The sequence below is a fragment of the Syzygium oleosum genome, unplaced genomic scaffold (assembly GCF_021117445.2).
Source record: "Syzygium oleosum isolate NSW1041296 unplaced genomic scaffold, Sole_v2.1 Sole_v2.05, whole genome shotgun sequence".
NCBI classification, from domain to species: Eukaryota; Viridiplantae; Streptophyta; class Magnoliopsida; order Myrtales; family Myrtaceae; genus Syzygium; species Syzygium oleosum.
In genome coordinates this window covers 9,149,929-9,171,919 of record NW_026607489.1, presented here as the reverse complement: position 1 = coordinate 9,171,919, position 21,991 = coordinate 9,149,929, and the positions used below count along the sequence as shown (strand labels likewise).

At 39.4% G+C, this 21,991-nt stretch overlaps 2 protein-coding genes across 3 annotated transcripts; both read left to right on the top strand.

Annotated features, from left to right (window-relative positions):
* The first annotated feature begins 480 nt into the window (after positions 1–480).
* On the top strand, positions 481–8,077 carry LOC130138275 (protein PSK SIMULATOR 1-like). The gene is made up of 13 exons (XM_056311877.1): positions 481–825; positions 924–1,014; positions 1,597–1,895; positions 2,006–2,101; positions 2,199–2,289; positions 3,790–3,886; positions 4,243–4,352; positions 4,886–4,955; positions 5,277–5,380; positions 6,580–6,696; positions 6,821–6,897; positions 7,225–7,269; positions 7,357–8,077. The coding sequence occupies exons 1-13, from the start codon at positions 656–658 to the stop codon at positions 7,811–7,813; spliced, it is 1,824 nt and encodes a 607-aa protein (XP_056167852.1). The 5' UTR covers positions 481–655; the 3' UTR covers positions 7,814–8,077.
* A 5,860-nt stretch (positions 8,078–13,937) lies between these two features.
* LOC115681749 (protein PSK SIMULATOR 1-like) lies at positions 13,938–21,704 on the top strand. 2 transcript variants are annotated; one of them, XM_056311126.1, is made up of 13 exons: positions 13,938–14,274; positions 14,372–14,462; positions 15,344–15,642; positions 15,756–15,848; positions 15,946–16,036; positions 17,432–17,528; positions 18,056–18,150; positions 18,676–18,745; positions 19,066–19,169; positions 20,232–20,348; positions 20,486–20,562; positions 20,853–20,897; positions 20,993–21,704. In XM_056311126.1, the coding sequence occupies exons 1-13, from the start codon at positions 14,105–14,107 to the stop codon at positions 21,435–21,437; spliced, it is 1,794 nt and encodes a 597-aa protein (XP_056167101.1). In that variant the 5' UTR covers positions 13,938–14,104; the 3' UTR covers positions 21,438–21,704. The 2 variants fall into 2 exon arrangements, with proteins under 2 accessions (XP_056167101.1, XP_056167099.1); XM_056311124.1 differs by having other exon boundaries at positions 13,939–14,274; positions 20,853–20,899; positions 20,989–21,704.
* Positions 21,705–21,991: the final 287 nt, after the last annotated feature.

Sequence of the window (21,991 nt, the reverse complement as noted above, 5' to 3'; positions counted from 1 at the left end):
TGTGATTCCTAAACCTTTAATTTATTCAATATGGTCCTCGTACTTTTGGTACACGTTCAATTCAGTCCCCGAACCACATGAAAATGATCAATATTGTCTTTCTATTAATTCAAGTTCATAGAAAACATAATACATTTTCATATAGTTTGGGGATCAAATTGAACATGTACCAAAAATTCAAGATCCACATTGAACACATTAAAAGTCTAGGGACGACATCACACATTGGGCTAAAGTTTATGAACCACACCGAACAAATTAAAAGTCCAGAGATCACGTTGCGTATTAAGCCAAAACTCCTGGACCAATCATTTATGTCGTTTTCCCTTTAAAGTATTGATGCGAATTTTCGAAGGACTTTGTTTTTTTTTTTTTTGGTTGCGGGACTTTCCGGGATACCGTTAAGAAAGACGCATGGAATCTGGTCCGGTTTTAAAAGTATCTAACATCTAACGTGAATTGTCTTTTGTATGTGGGGGGTCCATGGGGGAAGTTTCCCTCCAAGACAAGCTCGCGACCGTTTTCCAGGGCGACCGAGAGAGAGTCAACAGCAGCTCGGCCGACTTCGAAACTTCAGAATCTTTAAAGTCAGGAACGAACGATCTCCATCTCCACATCTCGCTCCGATTCATCCCTCTCCACTTCCCCCCCCCCGATGGTGTTCAAGTACTTCACTTTCCTCATCGACGGCGACTTCCTCAACACTCGCCCCGGCTCGCCCCCGGCCTTCACCACTTCGCCGTCCGTGGCTTCCCCTCTAGTCTGCAGCGGTTGTGCCGGCGTCATCAGCAGGTTCGACGAGCTGCAGCTCCGGGATCGGTCCAGGTACGGGTCCCTTCTCGGTCATTCTGATCGTCGTCCGTGAAGCTCTGCTTTTGTTCTCTTTGGAAGCTCACGTTTCCGTCCTCGATTTCGCGCGGCAGGGACGGAGGAGCTGCGGAGGAGACGCGGGACGAGGATTCCAGGGGAAGGAACGGTTCGGCAGAGAAAGCGAACCGAAATGCCGAGAAGCAGGTGAGGTTTTTCGAGAGCCGTCGTCGGGATTAAGATGTCCTTTTTTATTTTTTTGGTCGCATTTTAACATGTCCTTCATCTTTTGCAATTGTTCCGGATTATTAAATCAGCCTCCGAGTGGCGATTCATCGTCAGATCGAACCTCGAATTGCAGAACTTTAGTGTTCTTTCTGTGTAGTGGGATATTTAATCTTAAAGATGTGCAATGAGCAGAAATGGAAACTTATTGGCCAATGGGTGGTCGCCAAGTGGCAATGTGGGGAGGGAAAGACAACCCGTATTTTGTTTTTTGTTTGTCTTGTTGACTGGTGCCTGAAGGCACTTCTTAAGAGCTGCTGTATATAGGAAACTTGTATTTCCACAACACTGAAGTTAAGATCAGCATTCTACATTTCCAATGCACATCTTCTAGCTTAGAAAGTGGCCTAAGGGCATCCCTCGAGATTTTGTTGTGATTTTGTTGTGGACAGTCCGGGGATTCTCTTTAGGTAATGATGATGCCAGGATATGGCATAGCGTTCCTTTTAAAGATTCAAAGGACCTGTAAATTCTGTTGTTTAATGTAGTTTGCTTGTCGGATAGGTCAAGGAAGTCGGCCTTTTCGCCAGGGCAGTTGAAGTTCTGGATGTAATTGGTGGTAGCATGACAACTTTGAACAGGAACAGCAGTTTCATGTTAAGAAGTACAAGAAAAGAGAAGATTATATCAGTTTTGGCCTTTGAAGTTGCAAATACTATCACAAAGGGTGAGAACCTTATGCAATCCCTCTCAGAACAAAACATTGTACATTTGAAAGAAGAATTGCTCCCATCAGAAGGTGTGCAATACCTAGTATCAACGGATATGGATGAATTATTGAGAATTGCTGCAGCTGACCAGAGGTAGTCCACACAGGATAACCATTTGTTATTCTTTAAGCTACACGTGACGAAACGTGCTACTTTAAGTTAGGATGCTTGGAACTTCACTATCTTGTTGTGCAATCTGGCAGGAAAGAATTGCAATCTTTTACAGAAGAGGTGGTGCGGTTAGGAAATCTATGCAAAGATCCTCAATTCCACAAGTTGGACAGTTATATCTATAGTAGGTAAGCAATTGGGTTGTTTTATTACTGCTTCTGCTTGAACACAGCTTTCCAGGTAATTACTGATCATGGACCTGCTTCTCTTTCAATTGTCTCATAGTCTGGAGAATGAACTTCCGCCAGGGTTACCATTAAGGGAAGAATCATGGGCAGTAATGCTGCCATTAATGAATCTGGTTCACTCTACAGCTGTGAGTACTTCTAAGCTAGCCATGCATTATTTCTCGGGTTAAGAGAGTGGCTCTGGCATGTCTTAGTTAATTTCTTTATATTGCAAATCTGGAGTTGATTTGTACCTCATGGCAGAGTATTCTTGCTCAAAAATCACTTTCCGCGTTGTTTGGGTGATTATGCAGAGCCACGTAAGGTGGAGGGAATCACCTTGTTTTGATTTTTCGTCCTCTAGGAGGATATTTCGATCAATTTTTTTGTTTCTCTTTCTTATTTCAATCTTTCAAAGATTGTTTCTCTCTTGTTGCTGTTTTTTATTACCCTTTAGATGAACTTACAGGAAATTTTCTTGTCTTCACATCATATTCAAGTATTGTTCTTGTATCGTGTCAGAAATTACGACCTGTAAGTCAAAATGAAAAATCACGCCTTGAAAGTCTAAATTCAGGTAACCTCACCCTAGCTGCCAAAATTCATTTCCATGCATCTGGAAATTTCGATTTAGTAAGAAGGCCTTCTGGCGGAGTAGTTTGGGAACTTCGTTGGGACAACTTCTGCAATTAGGGTAGTTCTTGAACCATGCAGATAGCTCCCTACTTATTAGGTCCTCAAAATACACTTCTGCAAGGCATTATACAATGATGCTAGGAGAGATATTACTCAGGTTCATTCAAAATATTGCCGGTGAGCAAGGGCAGCACAGAAGTTTAAATCTAAGCCTTCATGGATAAGAGATCTCAGTAATAAGTCAGGAGGTCTCTCATCAATGTGACTCACAAATAATTCTCTGTCCTGAATCTTCCGTACCAGTAAAAATATTACCACAGGAGCTATTTATATAGTTTTCTATGCTGCATATGTCACCCGCAGGAGGCATTAATGATTAACCTTGAACTTTATGTTGGTCAAATTCGAAGAGGGAATAGAGCACTACACGTGAGGATAATGCATATTCAGAAATAAAAAGAGTGTCGTTGGACATCTCCCACGAACTGAAGTTAGTTAACTACAAACTTGCCAACATGTTGGACACCCACCAGTGAAATTTCCAAAGAAACCTTGAAATCAAGAGTGAAGAGATGCAAGTAACTCTACTGATCAATCTAGTAACGGTGTTTCATTAAAAATATGGTGGTCCCAAAATTATTCATCCTCTCCTGTTTGTAGCAGAATGTAGCGCAAGTTTCCTCATTTCCTTTTAAACACTTATCTTGTGAGATCTGATCTTCAATTTATATCCGTAAAACAGGATTTTAAATTTGACGTAGAATGGAACCTCTAACAATTTTACCAGTCATTACGTCATTAACACCAAAAGTACAAGCAGTGCTATCACCTTATTGGAAAATGTATATTGCACCCACATAGATGGTGGATGAAAATCGTGATTAGTTATGACTGAAAGAAAGAGTGTAATGAATATATTCAATGACTAGCCACTATTTTCTTTCACCGCCAGTGTGTCCGGAATATCAGGTTCTTTCATTGAAGTAATGATTTGTGGTTTTTATCAATGACAGGAGTTGTATTACAAGTTATATGCCTTGGAGAGACATGAACAAGATTATAGGCATAAGTGGAAAGAATATATCAGCCTTGATGCCAAAGATAAAAACTGTAAGTTCTCGAGACATTATGTCTTGGCTACAGACTATGATACTTTTGTCACAGCTTCTAAATGCTTGCATCAATATCTCCTTGAGTCTTTTTTATTGGTTTCTACTGCTTGTTTCATCCATCGTACTTGTAGTGATTCTAAATTTGCACCTTGTTTCCACTGTACATGGACCGGTTTAGCCTATTTTTAGTTGTTAGTTGAGAACTAGCACTTCTCCTAATTTTGCACCTATAATCTTGCTAGTCGGTGTGTTAGTGCTTTGATTTGAAAAGACGTAAACTGGGATGGGGACCCGAAAGGAACTGTAGATCTTCATGTTCTACAGAGTGCGTCTAATTAACTTTTTTTTGTATAGCCCATTATATTCAGCAAAGCATTTCGATTCTGAGGTCAGAGATAAAGAGTCAGAGGAGGCAGGTGAGAAGTTTGAAGAAGAAATCACTTTGGTCAAGGGTTCTGGAAGAGGTATTTAGCTAATTCTGCTCTTTCAGCTTTCCCCTAGACTTTGTTCTTGTCAATATATTGTCAACTGTGTAGAATAACAAAATTTTTAAATTTAGGGGGAAAAAGAAAGAGTTTTTCCCCGAAAAATCTCTGTATAACCACAAAATTATACTCAATAAGCTTTGAACAGAAACTTCAAGACAATGTCATCTTCTAAAGTCACGAAAAAATCCTTTTTGCTGTCCAATATCTACTGTGGTTTTTGCAGACTTAATCTGCATCTGATGCAAAATGCTCTTAACAAATTCTGCTTTAGTTATTTAAACTCAGTCTCGAGGATGATATTTCTTGCAGACCTTTTGACTGAAATTAGATTAAAGATAATAATGAACTAGAGAAAACTTGTACATTAACAACATGAGACAAGCTATTTGGCAGAGTTCACCCATTACATTGTTTCAGGACTTAGAATGCCTAGCTTATAAGCATTTTGTCTTCTTATCTAATATGATAGAAACAATTGCGGATAGACATTCTTACTATTTGCTTTTTAGGTGGTGGAGGAGCTTGCGGATATTATTATTTGCCTCCACGTGGAAGTTCTTGAAGCCTTTGGTAGTGCTGGTATGCTTTTTGAAATGCAAAGATTCTCTTTCATTTAAAATCTGTCTTCTGCTGGAAAGAAGAAAAATGGACAATACCAAGATGAAATCAGAATAAGATGCGCCGCTGAAATGACTGAAGATTTGCTACTATTTTGATACATATTGAGTGCTTACAAATATAATATCATCAGGTCCCTTTGCATCCACCACATTTTTCTTGGTTGATCATTCATCATATCTATTTCTCCTCCAGTTGACGATTTATTTATTGAAGTCCATGTATTGAATATTGGTCTCTTCATTGAAACCCGTGTAACGTTTTCCATCTTTAACCATACAGATCATGAAAGCGCAGAGAGTGGTTCTGTCAGCAATGGTAGAAAATTGGGATCTTCTGGCCTGGAATTGCACTATGCAAGCATTATAACTCTCATTGACACTATTGTGAGTTCATACATTATCTGATTTTGACTCTTCTCGAGTTCTCTTTTCCTTGTCTATTTTTTCCTTTCCATTTTCATTCAGTTGTGTGCTTCCTAATTTGGGTTCTTGACCTAATCATCACAGAAAAAGGACATCTATAGTAGCCGTAGAATGCTTCATTACCCATCACTCCTAGAACACTAAAATTGCACTCTGCTTCCTTTCACTCTGGACCAGATATTTTGTGCGGTGGAACGATCTGGAAAATTCAAAGACCAATTTATGCATTCATAAATTAACAGTAAATATACAGAATATATCATTTTCTTACCAAAGATCCTAAAGTTCTCAACCTGAAATCAACACAGACAAGAACAGGAAAGTGACTTGAAACTTTTGCAGGGTTATATGCCATCAAGAGACCTTTCCAGATTGATCTATGTCAAGCAGGCTGACCAGCCATGCAAAGCTCTCTCAAGTATTGACTAGATCCCACCCATATTAACTCTACATATGAAGAAGACATCATTTTCTTGCCAGAATCCTTAAATTCTCAACCTGAAACCAACATGGACAAGAACAGGAATGTGACTCGAAGCTGTTGAATCTGTCATTGGTTACATCTAATTTGATTTTTATGCATGCATCTACCACTGCATTGGCATCTATTATAATTTTCCACGTGATCTCTTGAGCTTTTAATCGATCAGCCTCTTTTTATTTGGAGTTTGGCCTCTGCTATAAGTGTCTACCGTGTGTGATATCTTCTTATACTTATTCAATTTGTTCATTGTTAAAACAGTAAGGAATGTTATATGATTAACAACTATCACATACTGGTACTTAGCCTTTATAGAATAATCAGATTATCTTCCTGAAACTTGTTGAGATGATCTAGTATGCTTTATTAATTTATCTTCCTAATAAACTTCTGTATTCTCGGTAGCATAAGAGTACTGTGACTGGGAAATCGGTCAAATGGCTCGATCATACGAAGTGTATGATCAAAAGTTCTTAGACATGAAGATGAGATTTTTTTACCATGTTTGCAAACTGTTATTTATCAACTCCAAATAGCTTTTTAGAATGACAATAGACTATCTACTGTTGCAAAGAAAATGTTGCTGAAATGGCAAGAAAAGTGCTTGAGGAATCCATTACTGATTTCCTTTTGCGCTAAATGTGGACTTTTTGACCCATATAACTTCTGTTCCAATTAGGTGGCTCATTCAGGCTCTGTAGCTCCAACAATGACGAACGCATTGTACCAAAGCCTGCCACCAGGTATAAAGTCACCTCTGCGCTTTTGGCTGCGGCAAGTTCAGATTCAGGAAGAGGTAGTTAATGTGTATTATGTAATCATTTTTACGGTATATAGTTGCGTATATTGCAGCAGACCAGTTCTTAAGCAGAATGTGATTTCCTCATCTGGGGTATCCATCATGTGTGGTGTCTGTGCAGCCTACAATTCCAATTATTAAAGCTAAAATGGAGAAGACACTGTCGTGGCTTGCTCCAATGGCTGCTAACACAATCAAGTAAGTTGCTAAAACATCTGCAGGTGTATGGCACTTTGTGGTCAACATTTTAGTGTCCTGTCTACTGCATCTGCTGCTACAAATTGCGATATACTAGAGAGATGACGTGTCTTTACCATTGATTATTTAGAGTGTCAGCTCACAGCACTTGTTTGTAGGGTTTATCATGGGTTTGTATGCATGTAGTCACCCTACATCGAACAGTTTTAGCCCTTGGGTTGGACTTCAAATGCGAATAATTCTGCCTCTCATACTATTTGCGTTTCGAAATTTCGATGCCTGATTAAAAGATACTGCATAACTCCTTTCCTATTTTGTTTGAACTAGAGCACACTGTGACTTTGCGAGACTGGGAGTATGGGCAAATATCAGGTGCTCAAGCTTAAACCTTCATGTGCTCACCTTCGATGTTTTGTTGCCTTTCGACATCATCATAATTACTAACTGATTCTTTTTCAGGTCCAGTGTAAACCAGAGACCTGCTGGCAAGGGAGACTTCATCAGACTCAATACTCTATATCACGCTGATAAGGAGAAAACTGAATCCTGCATTGTTGAACTGTTGTTCTGGCTCCACCAACTGGTCTGCAAAAAAAGGGCAATGAATGATGGAGTCACTTGTTCTCTGGACTCGACGGTTTCTTCTCCAAGTGGTGAAGAGATTCGATTATCATCTCCCAGTCCGCGTAAGGATGTAAGTAAGAGGAAAATGATGCCGAGAACAATTGAGACTTTGGAATCGGAAACAGAAAATCCCCACTCATGCTATTACCATCTACTGAGCTCGGGTATTTCTGATTCTCCCACCATTGGAAGTCCAGGGGTTTCAGTGCTGATTCTGAAAACATTATCTATGGACTCCAGCATAGACATGATGACTGCATTGGATGTCATTGATGGCATTACCGCCCCTTGAAATTTATGGGCAATCACTATGGGAAAAGCGATAATTATAGTTTGTACAATAATAGGTGTACATCTACCCTTGTATAATGGAACTTGAAGTGAGATAGTGGACAGTAAGACATCATTCGGATACGTAGCGGATGCCAAAACGACATATCACATTGCCTGTTCGTCTTCTGATATGATTAGAAGAGTATCTATGGTCTTGCAAGACCATGTGAATATCCATGTTGCAGCTGGCCATAAGTGAACGTGTTGAATTCAAATATATATGTACGACCGTCTACCGTGCTTTGCTTTTGCAGGTCGCCCGATTTGGGGAAAGTGTATGATCAAGGTCAACCGTCCAAGTGATGATTGTAGGATATTTTGGTAATTTCGAATCTTCTTGTAATCTATGCTGCAATCGCATGTGATTCCTTCCCTGATCTAGTAATGCCTTTAGTCTAAATTCGCTTCCTATGGTCCGTAAATAATTCACTGCTTGGACATCTCATCTTCTACACAATTACACGTAAGGTTTTCTGTCTCATGCTCTGCAACCACTCAAGGGCAGCATCTTCCATGAGAAGAGAACGGCCTTTCCGTTGTCCTACAGGAAGTCGACTCGGATTTTGAAAGAAAAAAAGGCCATCGGTTTACCGAGTGTTATCAAGTAACATCCTGAAGAGAAGCTGTGACTAACCTTGAATAACCGCTCAGGATTCACATTTGGCAAAATTAGCGATTCCTCTGGCATCCTGTGCTGTGACATCATTAGTCCCTGATCTAACCATTCCTAGAAGTGCTTCCAGGCCTCCATCTTCCTTCAACATCACATGCAATTTTTCTGTCACATGCAAACTTCAGGGCATCAGTCCATTAAATGAACATCATCACAGAGAAAGCAGAAGCAAAATGTAGTTCCTATATCATATATAGAAATCATATATAAGTGTGATTAAAAACCTGGTTCTCCTTAATTCATGTCCCTCGAACGAGGTTGTACTGGTTAGACCAAATAACTGGGTTTCTCACCACAGGAAGAAAAAGTAGAGAGGATGAAGAAGCCAACATAATTGAATTACAAAGACTATGTAGGAGCTTTCAGAAAACCACATTGAAAACTCTTTGCTAGTTTCTGGCATATATGTTAAAAATTATTTTATCCAAAAAGTTTACTTTCTTATTTGAAAGAATGGGCCAAGAAATAGCACCAGAGAGTGACTACGAAAAAAGAAATATGTTTTGGCATGACACTCTCTATCGATGTGGTGCAGTAGGGAACGCATGATAGACTAAAGCATTGGACTTGTGTCAAAGATAACTTCAGCTCACCATTTCCACATAAGTTGGCAATTGCACCAGCTACCATTCTTTGATTCTGTGGATCGTCTGTTGTAGATGCTACATTTGCAAGTAACCGAGCACCTCCTTTGCTCATTATCAAGCCTTGGTTCAACTCTAACATGGACAAGCACATTAGTTGGAGTTGGTGAAATAATGAGTCGAGATAATGAAATGCCATAGAACACTACTCCAGTGGGATGAACAATTTGCACCAAAGCTTTCAAATCTGGAAAGGTTGAACAAACCGGTTCAATGGCTTCAATTAAAACTACTAACAATATCATGATGTCCAAATTCAACTTTATCTCAGAAGTGATAATAAATTCAAGAAAAAATCAGAAAGAAATTAGAAAAAATACATAGTACAACGTAAAGATTATTCCCCGATTTCCTCGACTAAGATGGTCATGATTATCATTGGTTCTCTCAAAATGCAAAATACACAGGTCAAAGCGTGATGTGCCATAAAGTCTACACGATGGCTTTCAAGCTTCTAAAAAGTATTTTCCTATCTTTTGACTAGTAAGTGGTTATACCTAGTGAGAACGTGAGAAGCGAGAACCACGATACAGCATAGAATGGAATGTACATGGGACTTTGATGTCATAAGTCAAAGACATTTCTGATTGTTACCCTTTGAATACCGCTTTGGGAAGCAAAGCACAAACTTTTAGTTCTACCGAAATTCAAAGTGAATGTTACTATCAGCTATCCTTAGTTCTTTGCTCTTAAAATCTTTATCGTGCATTGGAAGTTGATAAAGTTCTCGAACATTTCGGAATAAGGAGCAGGTGTCGTAAGCTTAAGTTTCAATACTATGAAATCAAGTGAGCAGAAGAGGCCCCATAAGTAATACCAAGACTGCAAGCCAGACCCAACCATTAAACCTGTCATGTAGGTTCCAATGACGAAATAACAAAGACAAAACAAAAGACCACGTCTGGGTTCCTCTCAAAACGGATTTGTGCAGGAAATGGTTGACAACCTTACAGAAGGGACCCATTAAAGAACTTGGAGCTTCAGGGTGCTTGCTAGCCACCACTTTAGTTCACTGCAGACTGCATTTGCAGCAGAATTTATCGGCCGCGTAACATCGTTTTTCATTAGAAATATTTCTTGATGATCTATTGAGCACTGGAATTCCCATAACATATCAAACTATACACCATGGCCTAATCAAAGTGTATCCCTGAAGAAAGAATTCTCTTGATTAGACGATTCGTTTATGTTCGCTTATGCAACTCTTGTTTTCTATTAGACTACCAGGGAGCAACTTTTCAACAGGCTATGCTGGTTAGGGGTGTCAAGTTTTCATGTTGAGTTTCCGCAATACCTAACCCGAAATGAAAGTGTGTTTGTCCCAACCCAACCTGAGACCCAAACCGCATTAACCCGAACCAAAAACCTGGTTTGGGTTTTTAGCTCTTCCTTCTTCCTCTTTTTTTTTTGGAACCAAAAATAACAGAGGTGAAGTCGAAAATGTTTTTCACGATTCCAAAAATCGCAGACTAATCCATTAAATTGCATACCATCATCTTTAAGTGAGCTCACATATAAGCAACGGATAAAAACTCATCCAGACATACAGCTTCAGGAAAGTAGAGGGCTTTGTTGATTCAAAATTTTGTGAACCTATCTGTTCCTTCAATGCCAATATTGAAGCTAGCTGCACCATGCATGTATTTATCAGTGTTTTCTCTTAAAACACTAAGTCCAGGTGATTATGGGATTGGGGTGGCAAAAGCAAGACATTTACATGATATACTATCTAAGGTTCTAGCATAACTATTACAAATAGGGCTAGTAAAAATAATCCGAGAGATCTAATTGAGAAGAGATACATTCCCAGCTCAAGCGCTAAGCTAGCAATTACATACCCTGCAAACCTCTGTCATTAATAGGAAAAAACATAAAAGCCCCTGATCTATCTCCAGGACCGACTCGTCCACTAGGGCTTCATACAGCGAGAATATATCTAGTCCCAGCCATCACAAGCAACAAATCAAAATCAAACCCAGTGTCGAAAATCGCATAAAACGAAGAGAAATGTTGGAGCAAATCGAGTGGAGTTAACATTGTCAGACTTGATGGGAGCGAGGACCTCCTCCTTGAGACAGACCTTGTCCATGTCCTGAACATCGGGGTGCTTGAGGAGGAAGAGCTTGTGAGCTAGGACAAGGTGAGGCTGCTGAGATCCTTCTTCGCATTCCATGCACTTCAGTTCCAAGATATATTCATCTCGGATTGAAAGCAAAACCTCTTCAACCGCTCTCGGGTTCATTCTTTCTTGAGGAGATTCTTCTGAGCACGCCAATCCAACTTTTAGCACGGAGACCAGAACTTCGATTTTGCTTGCTTGCTGAATTTGCCTAATTAGGAATTGCAAATGTCTTCTGCTTCTTCCGAGACCACTTGGAGGATCACGTGGTCCACAACTCCAGGACACAATCAGGCAATACCATCTTAGCCATATAGTACTTTCAAGCTCACCATGGTACTTTCTAAGGAGTAATCTAGAAAGGGAAACAAAATCTTAGCCATTCTTGAAGTTGATGGTCTTTCTCAGTCAGCAAAAGAAGAAACAGAAAAAAGATCTATTACATTATACTATTTCACACTATTTTCTCCTGCATTTACAGATTAAACTAACAAAACAGACAAATGACCAAAATACATAAAGGAAACAAAAAAAGAAGAAGACAGATTTCCACAGAAGCAACTGATTTATTACCAAATAAGCAGGAATGGCTCCTTCAAGTAGTCGTAGACACTAATAATCAAGTTGTCATTAGTGACAGCATCAACTTGAGGCCCTGGAAACTGCCCATTGGTCAAAATTCCGTGCACCAGTCCCAAACTTAAGTCCAGTTCTTCGATAAATTTAAGCATAATTGTATAGCATTCTTAGAAAAACAAAGATCATGTAAAATTTTTCTTGCTTTCAACAGAACAAACCCAGGGAGAAAGTTAAAATAAGAAAGCCACTTCTTTGTCTCAAAAGATATCACATACCACAAGAATCCCAAAGTTAGTCCAGTCTGTCAACATTTTTAAGTGCAAATTTATTCGACATTGTCCAAAAAATACAAACTTTCTTGCAAAGACCACAAAGAAAGGGGAAAAAATAAAACAACCAGTCAACCTTTTTCTTCTCGAAAGCAAACGGTCATCCTTTGCTCAACTAAGATCAACCTGCAAGTAGGAAATCAAGAAGACAACAATCACTAAATGTCTAATACATAATGAAAATTCGCAATAAAAAAAAATTTGGTTTAACAAGTACCAATCTCCAACTTCGTCAATCATCAAGAGATACTGAAATCAAGTTCGGCTCCATGATTATAGTTGACAACTCTGCATTAAATTCACAATGAAAACGAGAACTGAAGTATCCATTGTAAGATAGAAGGGCATAGAATTCTACAACAAAATTTCTTCACCACTAAAAAAATTCGAGTTCTTCTAAATCCTCCTCAAACGAAAGTGAGAGTGGCTCGGAGCATAGCCAATCTTGAGCACATATAAGAGCATCCACCATAAAGAGGATAGGATATCTCGAGGCATTTACTTTCCACTAATTTAAGATATCAAAGTCGGGCTGTAACGTTCACATCCTCCCTCCGAATACTTATCCAATTCAGATTTTTCTTCCAAATAATATTATCCCGTTTGGCTAGGATACATCGCAATCATAATGTTAGCACCGGCTTCAGGAAACTTCGACACGCTTATCATCTCTGCGCTCTTTAACCTCAAGTTGCCTTGGGGCATACACCAGTGCGGTATTATTCGAACAATGACGTCGGAGATATTGTAAGACATGTGGACGCTGGCATGGCCAGTCTAACAACAGGTCAACAAAAATTATTACCGTGTTTTGACAGAACAACTCTATAGGGTGAATTCTTGAAAGTTCAAGGACTAAATTGAAAAAAATAAATTTAGTAACCAAATGGAATATTAAAGAAAACTCAGTGATTATTCTCAGCAGCAAAAGTCGGAAGGAATGGGAATTTTCCGGCGCAATTCATTTCTCAGAGTTACTTAGCATACACCGCTTTGGTACGATTCAAGCAAAGCCAAACGAAGAAGAAAGACTTGGACACAATCCACGCACGAGCAGATGTGTCGACCCGATGTCACGTGTCTATAAAAAATTTCCCACTCTCATACGTCTTGGCAAACACGAAATTACTAGAAAATAAGAGAAGCGAAGCTATTGCAAGGCGCCTTCAGTTCTTTGTCCGATTGCAAGAAGTTTGGGAAGGGCGAAACTTCATGAGAGAATATCTCATTGTTCAAACATCTTTTCCGAGCGATTTTTTTTTTTTAAATTTCGCATGACTTTTCGAAATTTTTTTTTGTCTCAAAGGATAGAGTTAGACTTGCACCAGGGTTGCCGTTAAGAAAGACAAATGGGCAGTAATGCTGCCATTAATAAATTTGGTCTAGTTTTAAAGTAGAGATAATGATACAAATGATTTATGAACTTTAATCCAACGTGTAATGTGTTCCCTAACTCTTTAATTTGTTCAATATGGACTCCGGACTTTTGGTACATGTTCAATTCAATCCCCGAACCATATAAAAATGTTCAATATTGTTTTTCTATTAATTCAAGTTTATGAACAGTATTGAATATTTTCATATAGTTTCGGGATCAAATTGACATTGAATACATTAAAAGTTCAGAAACGACGTTGTACATCGGGCCAAAGTCCCAACAGTTTTTGTCATTTTCCCTTTAAGAAAGGCACACGGAATCTAACGTGAGTTGTCTTTTGTACGCGGGGGGGGCCACGGGGGAAGTTTCCCTCCAAAGACAAGCTCGCGACCGTTTTCCAGGACGACCGAGAGAGAGTCAACAGCAGCTCGGTCGGCTTCGAAACTCCAGAATCTTTAAAGTCAGGAACGAACGATCTCCGTCTCCACATCTCGCTCCGATTCATCCCTCTCCACTTCCCTTCCCCCGATGGTGCTCAGGAACTTCACTTTCCTCGTCGACGGCGACTTCCTCAACACTCGCCCCGGCTCGCCCCCGGCCTTCACCACTTCGCCGTCCGTGGCTTCCCCTCTAGTCTGCAGCGGTTGCGCCGGCGTCATCAGCAGGTTCGACGAGCTGCAGCTCCGGGATCGGTCCAGGTACGGGTCCCTTCTCGGTCATTCTGATCGTCGTCCGTGAAGCTCTGCTTTGTTCTCTCTGGAAGCTCATGTTTCCGTACTCGATTTCGCGCGGCAGGGATGGAGGAGCTGCGGAGGAGACGCGGGACGAGGATTCCAGGGGAAGGAACGGTTCGGCAGGGAAAGCGAACCGAATTGCCGAGAAGCAGGTGAGGTTTTTCGAGAGCTGTCGTTAGGATTAACATGTCCTTCATCTTTTGCAATGGTTCCGGATTATTAAATCAGCCTACGAGTGGCGATTCATCGACAGATCGAACCTCGAATTGCATAAATCGTGCTCGAATCTGAAATTTTTGTCATTTTAGTGTGAATTTGATCCTAAAACTTTAGTGTTCTTTCTGTGTAGCGGGATATTTAATCTTAACGATGTGTAATGAACAGAAATGGAAACTTGTTGGCCAATGGGTGGTCGCCAAGTGGCAATGTGGGGAGTGAGGGGATCATTGGTCTGCCTAAAATTCTTGTCGTCATCATACTTCTGCATGCCTTTACCCTCATGACCTGTTTGTCCTGCTTTTTTCCCCGTAATGTAATAAATGTTGGATCTGCAGTATGCTGTTACTATAACCGAGCTTTTACCAGCTAAAAGAGAAAAGGCAAGTGGAGTAGCAAACAGGATATTGTGTCAAATGCACAAGTCCTCAAATTTTTTATGTATAATGTGGAGGGAGAACCTGCATTTTGTTCTTTGTTTGTCATGTTGACTGGTGCCTGAAGGCACTTCTTAAGAGCTGCTGTATATAGGAAACTTGTATTTCCACGGCACTGAAGTTGAGTAAAATGGAGTGATTTCTTACGTTAGAGCATAAATTGCACAGTGCCAGAAGATCAGCATTCTACATATCCAATGCACTTCTTGTAGCTTAGAAAGTGGCCTAAGGGCATCCCTCGAGATTTTCTTGTGACTTTGTTCTGGACAGTCCGGGGATTCTCTTTAGGTGATGATGATGCGGATATGGCATAGCGTTCCTTTTAAAGATTCAAAGGACCTGTTAATTTTGTTGTTTAATGTAGTTTGTTTGTCGGATAGGTCAAGGAAGTCAGCCTTTTCGCCAGGGCAGTTGAAGTTCTGGATGTAATTGGTGGTAGCATGACAAATTTGAACATGAACAGCAGTTTCATGTTAAGAAGTACAAGAAAAGAGAAGATTATATCAGTTTTGGCCTCTGAAGTTGCAAATACTATCACAAAGGGTGCCAATCTTATGCAATCCCTCTCGGATCAAAACATTGTATACTTGAAAGAAGAATTGCTCCCATCAGAAGGTGTGCAATACCTAGTATCAACGGATATGGATGAACTATTGAGAATTGCTGCCGCTGACCAGAGGTAGTCCACACAGGATTACCATTTGTTTTTTTTCTTTAAGCTATACATGAGGAAACGTGCTCCTTTAAATTAGGATGCTTGGAACTTTACTATCTTGCTGTGCAATCTGACAGGAAAGAATTGCACTCTTTTACAAAAGAGGTGGTGCGGTTAGGATATCTATGCAAAGATCCTCAATTCCACAATCTGGGCCGTTATTTCGAACAGTAAGCAATTGAGTTGTTTTATTACTGCTTCTGCTTGAACACAGCTTTCCAGGTAATTACTGATCTTGCACCTGCTTTCCTCTCTATTGTCACATAGCATGGAGTCGAGACCTGCGCCAAAGACACCGTTAAGGAAAGATGCCTGGGCAGTAATGCTGCCATTATTGAACCTGGTTCACTCTACAGCTGTGAGTATTTCTAAGCTAGCCATGCATTATTACTTTGGTTAAGAGAGTGTCTGTGGCATGTCTTAGTTAAGTTGTACCTTATGGCAAAGTTTTCTTGCTGAGAAATCACTTTCCGTGTTGTCTGTGTGATTACCAGAGCCGTGGATGCAGTTACCTTGTTTTGATTTTTCATCCTCTAGGAGGATATTTTGATCAATTTTTTTCCTTTCTCTCTTATTTTAATCTTTCAAAGATTGCTTCTATCTTATTGCTGTCTCTTTTTACCCTTAGACGAACTTTCAGTAGTTTTTCTTGTCTTCACATCATATTCGAGTATTGTTCTTGTGTCGAGTCAGAAATTACCACCTGTAATCAAAATAAAAAATTATGCCTTTATAGTCTGAATACAGGTAACCTCACCCTACCTGCCAAAATTCATTTCCATGCATCTAGAAATTTCGATTGAGTAAGAAGGCTTTCTGGCGAAGTAGTTTGCTGCTAACTTCGTTGTGACGACTTTTGCAATCAGGGTTATTCTTGAACCTGTGGATAGCTCCCTGCTTAGTAGGTCCTCAAAATATCACTTCTGCAAGGCATAATATAATGATGCTAGTAGAGATAGTAATCGGGGTTCATTCAGATATTGTCAGTGAGGAAGGGCAGCACAGAATTTTAGGATCTAAGCATTCATGAATGAAATACCTCAGTAATAAGGCAGGAGGTGTCTCATCAATGGGACTGGCCACTTGCATAATTCTCTCTCCTGCAATCTTCCATACCAGTAAAATTATTAACACGGAACTATTTGCAAAGTTTTGTACACTGCATATGTAACCTTTAGGAGGCATTAATCATTAACCTCAAACTTTATGTTGGTCAAAGATGAAGAGGGAATAGAGCACTAGATATAGAGTAGGAGGACAACGCATATTCAGAAATAAAAAGAAATGTCTCTGGACATCTTCCAAACCTGACATTAGTTAACTACAATCTTGCCAACATGTAAAAACGCACCAATGAAATTTCCGAACAAGCCTAAAATCAACAACAAAGAAATGCAAGTAACACTATTGTATCTAGTAACAATGATTCATAGAATATAGCAGTCCCAAAATTATTCATCGTCCCCTGTTGTAGCAGAATGTAGTGCAAGTCTCCTCGTTTCCTTTTAAACACTTATCCATGAAATCTAATCATCAATTTATAATCCTGAAACGGAATTTTGAATTTGATGTAGAACAGAACCTCTAGCAGTTTACCTGTCAGTACATCATTTAAACCAAAAGTACAAGCAGTGCTGTCACCTTATTAGACAATGTATAATGCACCCACATTCTGTTAGTCAATTCTACTATATAGTCTGGAATATCAGGTTCTTTCATTGAAGTAACGATTACTAGTCTTTATGGATGACAGGAGTTGTATACCCATTTACCTGCCCTGGACAGATGCGCGCAAGATTATTGGCATAAGAAGGAAGAACATATTAGCCTTGATGCCAAAGATAAAAACCGTGAGTTCTCAAGACATGATGTCTTCGTTACAGACTATGGTACTTTTGTCACAGCTTCTAAATTGCTTGAATCAGTATCTCCTTGGATAGTGACCCCATACATCAAAGAGAGAATTTCCTTGACACGCTTGCTCATTGGCTTGTTTTGGAGTCCAGGCACTTTGATATTCCATGTGACTGGTGTATCATTCTCTAGGCCTTAATGGTCTTTGACTCTTTTTTATTGGTTTCTACTGCTTGTTTGATCCATGATCCTTGTAGTGATTCTAAATTTGCACCTTCTTTCCTCTTTACATGATTGGACTGGTTAGTTGCTAGTTGAGAACTAGCACTTCTCATAATTTTGCGACTCTAATCTTGGCTTGAGGTTGGCATGTTAGTGCTTTGATTTGAAAAGATGTATACTGGGACGGGGGAAACTGTAACTCCTCATGTTCTACAGAGTGTGTCTAATTAACTTTTTCCTCGTATAGTTTATTATATTCGGTAAAAAGCTTGTCCTTATTGTTCACTTTGACGGTTGAAAGAGAGCCTTTCACTTCTGAGGATGGAGCTAAGGAGTCGGTTGAGGCATGTGAAAAGTTTGAAGAAGAAATCACTTTGGTCAAGGGCTCTGGAAGAGGTACCAATTTAATTCTGCTCTTTCAGCTTTTTCCTAGACTTTGTTCATGTCAATATATTCTCAACTGCATAGACTAACAAATTGTTTATATTTAGGAGGAAAAAGAAAAATATTTTCCCCGAAAAATCTTTCTATGTTCTACTCAATAAGCTTTGAACAGAAACTTTGAGATAATTTCGTCTTCTAAAGTCACAAAAAATCCTTTTCCCTGTCCAATATCTACCGCGGTTTTTGCAGACGTAATCTGCATATGATGCAGAAATTATAGAAATAAATTGTGCTTTAGTTAGGAAAACTGCAGCGATGAGGATGATATCTCTTGCAGAACTTTAACGGAAATGAGATTAAAGATAAAAATGAACTAGAGGAAACTAGTAAATTCACAATATGAGACAAGCCATTAGGCGGAGTTCACCCATTACATTGTTTCAGGACTTGCAATGCCCAGCTTATAAGCATTTTGTCTTCTTATCAAATATGATAGAAACAATTGCTGATACGACATTCTTACTATTTTCTCTTAAGGTGGTGGAAAAGCTTGTGGATATCATCCTTTGCCTCCAATTGGAAGTTCTTAAAGCCTTTGGTAGTGCTGGTATGCTTTCTGAAAGGCAAAGATTCTCTTCCCCTTAAAATCCGTCTTCTGCTGGAAAGAAGAAATATAGACAAAACCAAGATGAAATCAAAATAGGATGCGCTCAAATGACTGAATTGTTCCTACTATTTTGCTACATATGTTTTTGTGCTTATAAATAAACTTTTATCTAGTCCCTTGTCGTCCACCACATTTTACTTGGTTGATCATTCATCATAACTATTCGTCCTCCTATTGACGAGTAATTTATTGAGGTACATGATGGAATATTGGTCTCTTTATTGACATCCTCGTAACGTTTTCCATCTTTAAACATACAGATAATGAAAGAGCAGCAGAAGGTTCTGCCAGCAATCACAGAAAATTGGGATCTTCTGGCCTGGCTTTGCACTATGCAAGCATTATAACTCTAATTGACATTATTGTGAGTCCATAACTTTTATTGATTTTGACTCTTCTGGAGTTCTCTATTCCGAGTCTATTTTTTCCTTTCCATATTTGTTCAATTGTGTGCATCCTAATTTGGGTTCTTGAATTAATCATGATAGAAATGGCACATGTATAGTAGCTGTAGGATTCTTCATTACCTATCTCTCCTAAAACAGTAATATTGCAGTCTGCGTCCATTCGCTCTGGAATAGATATTTTGTAATGTGGAACGATCTGGAAAATGCAAAGGCCAATTTATGCATGCATAATTTAACAATAAATATAAAGACATCATTTGCTTACCAGAATCCTAAAGTTGTCAACCTGAATTCAACGTGGACTAGAACAGGAAAGTGGCCTGAAACTGTAGCGCGGTTATATACCATTAAGAAACCGTTCTGAAATACAGATTTATCTATGTCAAGCAGGCTGACCAGCCATCCAAAGCTCTCTCAAGTAGTGGCTAGAACCTACCCGTATTAACTATAAATATGAAAAAGGCATCATTTACTTACCAGAATCCTAAAGTTCTCAACCTGAAACCAACATGGAGAAGAACAGGAAAGTGACTTGAAGCTGTTGAATCTGTCATTGAGTAAATCTAATATGGTTAGTGTATACGCATCTACTACTGCATTGGCATTTGATATAGTTTTCCACGTGATCTCTTGAGCTTTCAATCAATCAGACTCTTTTTATTTGGAGTTTGGCCTCTGTTATAAGTGTCTACCGTATGTATCTTCTTATATTTACTCAAATTGTTAATTGTTGAAAAAGTGAGGAACATTCATATGATTAGCAAGTTCTTAGACATGAAGAAAAGATTTTTTTACCATGTTTACAAACTGTTATTTATCAACTCCAAGTAGCTCACGTAGAATGACAATGGACTATGTACTGTTGCAAAGAAAATATTGGTGAAATAGCAAGATAAGTGCTTGAGGAATCCATTACTGATTTCCTTTGCTGCTAAAGATGGACTTTTTTTGTTTTGGTCAGAGCTAAAGATGGACTTGGTATCGTCTTTTTTGACCCATATAACTTCTGTTCCAATTAGGTGGCTCATTCGGGCTCTGTAACTCCAACAATGACAAATGCATTGTACCAAAGTCTGCCCCCAGGTATAAAGTCAGCTCTGCGCTTTAGGCTGCGGCAAGTTCAGATTCAGGAAGAGGTAGTTGATGTATCTTATGTAATCGTTTTTTACATAATGTACCTAGATATATTTATGTATTTATTGCCGTGGACCAGTTCTTAACAGAATATGATTTTGCTCATCTGGGGTATCCATCATGTTTGGTGTCTGTGCAGCCTACAATTCCAATTATTAAAGCTAAAATGGAGAAGACATTGTCGTGGCTTGCTCCGATTGCTGCTAACACAATCAAGTAAGTTGCAAAAGCATCTGCAGGTGTATGACAAATTGGGATATAAACTTGAGAAATAACATGTCTTTACCATTGGTTATGTTTGAATTTTAGATTGTCATCTCGCAGAGCTTGTTTATAAGGTTTATCATGGGTTTGTATGCATGCAGTCTTCCTCCATCGAACAATTTTAGCGCTTGGGTTGTACTTCTGATGCGAATAATTCTGCCTCTCATACTGTTTGCTTTTGGAAGTTTCAATGCATGATTAACACAAATTGCATAACTCCGTTTTTTATTTGTTTGAACTAGAGCACACTATGGCTTTGCGAGACTGGGAGAATGGGCAAATATGAGGTACTTAAGCTTAGACCTTCATGTGCCCACCTTTGATGCTTTCTTGCCTTTCAACATCATCAAGATTACTAATTGATATTTCTTTATACGTCCAGAGTTAACCAGAGACCCACTGGCAAGGGTGACTTCATCAGAATCAATACTCTATATCACGCTGATAAGGAGAAAACTGACCCCTACATTGTTGAACTGTTGTTCTGGCTTCACCAACTGGTCTGCAAAAGAAGGGCAATGAACAATGGACTTACCTGTTCACTTGACTCAACAGTTCCTTCTCTAAGCGATGAAGAGATTCAATTATCTTCTCACAGTTCGCGTAAGGATGTAAATAAGAGGAAGCTGATGCGAAGTGACACTCTGGAATCCGAAACAGAAAATCGTTATTCATGCTATGACCATCTACTGTGCAGAGGTATTTGTGATTCTCCCACCAATGGAAGTCCGGGGGTTTCAGTTCCGACTCTGATAACATTATCTATGGACTTCGGCATAGACATGATGGCTGCATTGGATGTCATTGATGGCATTACCGCCCCTTGAAGTTTGCGAGCAATCACTACGAGAAAAGCGATAACTACAGTTTGTACAATAATAGGTGTACATCTAACCTTGTATACTGGAACTTGAAGTGAGATAGTGGACAGTAAGACATTATTTGGATACGTAGCGGATGCCAATTTGATATATCACATTGCCTGTTCGTCTTCTGCTACGATTAGAAGAGTATCTACGGTCTTGCAAGACCATGTGAATATCCATGTTGCAGCTGACCAATAAGTGAACGTGTTGAATTCAAATATTTATGGACGACCGTCTACCGTGCTTTGCTTTTGCAGGTTGCCCGATTTGGGTAGAGTGTACGATCAAGGTCAACCGTTGGGGTGATGATTGTTAAGATATTTAGGTAATTTCGAATCTTGTTCCAATCTATGCTGTGATCGCACCTGATTTCTTCCCTGATCTAGTAATGCCTTTAGTCTAAATTCGCTTCCTATGGTCTCTACCGTGTTGGGTAGTTCTCGTGCACCTTAAACATACAACGGCTTCTCTTCCCTGTTACGATTGAAAGAAATCTCGAAAGTGACTGTTCTTAA

Excerpts from the sequence above, each read along its gene's own strand:
- LOC130138275 (XM_056311877.1), top strand. The coding sequence starts at position 656 with ATGGTGTTCAAGTACTTCACTTTCCTCATCGACGGCGACTTCCTCAAC. Across the intron at positions 1,896-2,005 it reads ATTGCTGCAGCTGACCAGAG|GAAAGAATTGCAATCTTTTA; the intron begins GTAGTCCACACA and ends GCAATCTGGCAG. Across the intron at positions 6,697-6,820 it reads AAGTTCAGATTCAGGAAGAG|CCTACAATTCCAATTATTAA; the intron begins GTAGTTAATGTG and ends GTGTCTGTGCAG.
- LOC115681749 (XM_056311124.1), top strand. The coding sequence starts at position 14,105 with ATGGTGCTCAGGAACTTCACTTTCCTCGTCGACGGCGACTTCCTCAAC. Across the intron at positions 14,463-15,343 it reads ACCGAATTGCCGAGAAGCAG|GTCAAGGAAGTCAGCCTTTT; the intron begins GTGAGGTTTTTC and ends TTTGTCGGATAG. Across the intron at positions 15,849-15,945 it reads CTGGGCCGTTATTTCGAACA|CATGGAGTCGAGACCTGCGC; the intron begins GTAAGCAATTGA and ends ATTGTCACATAG.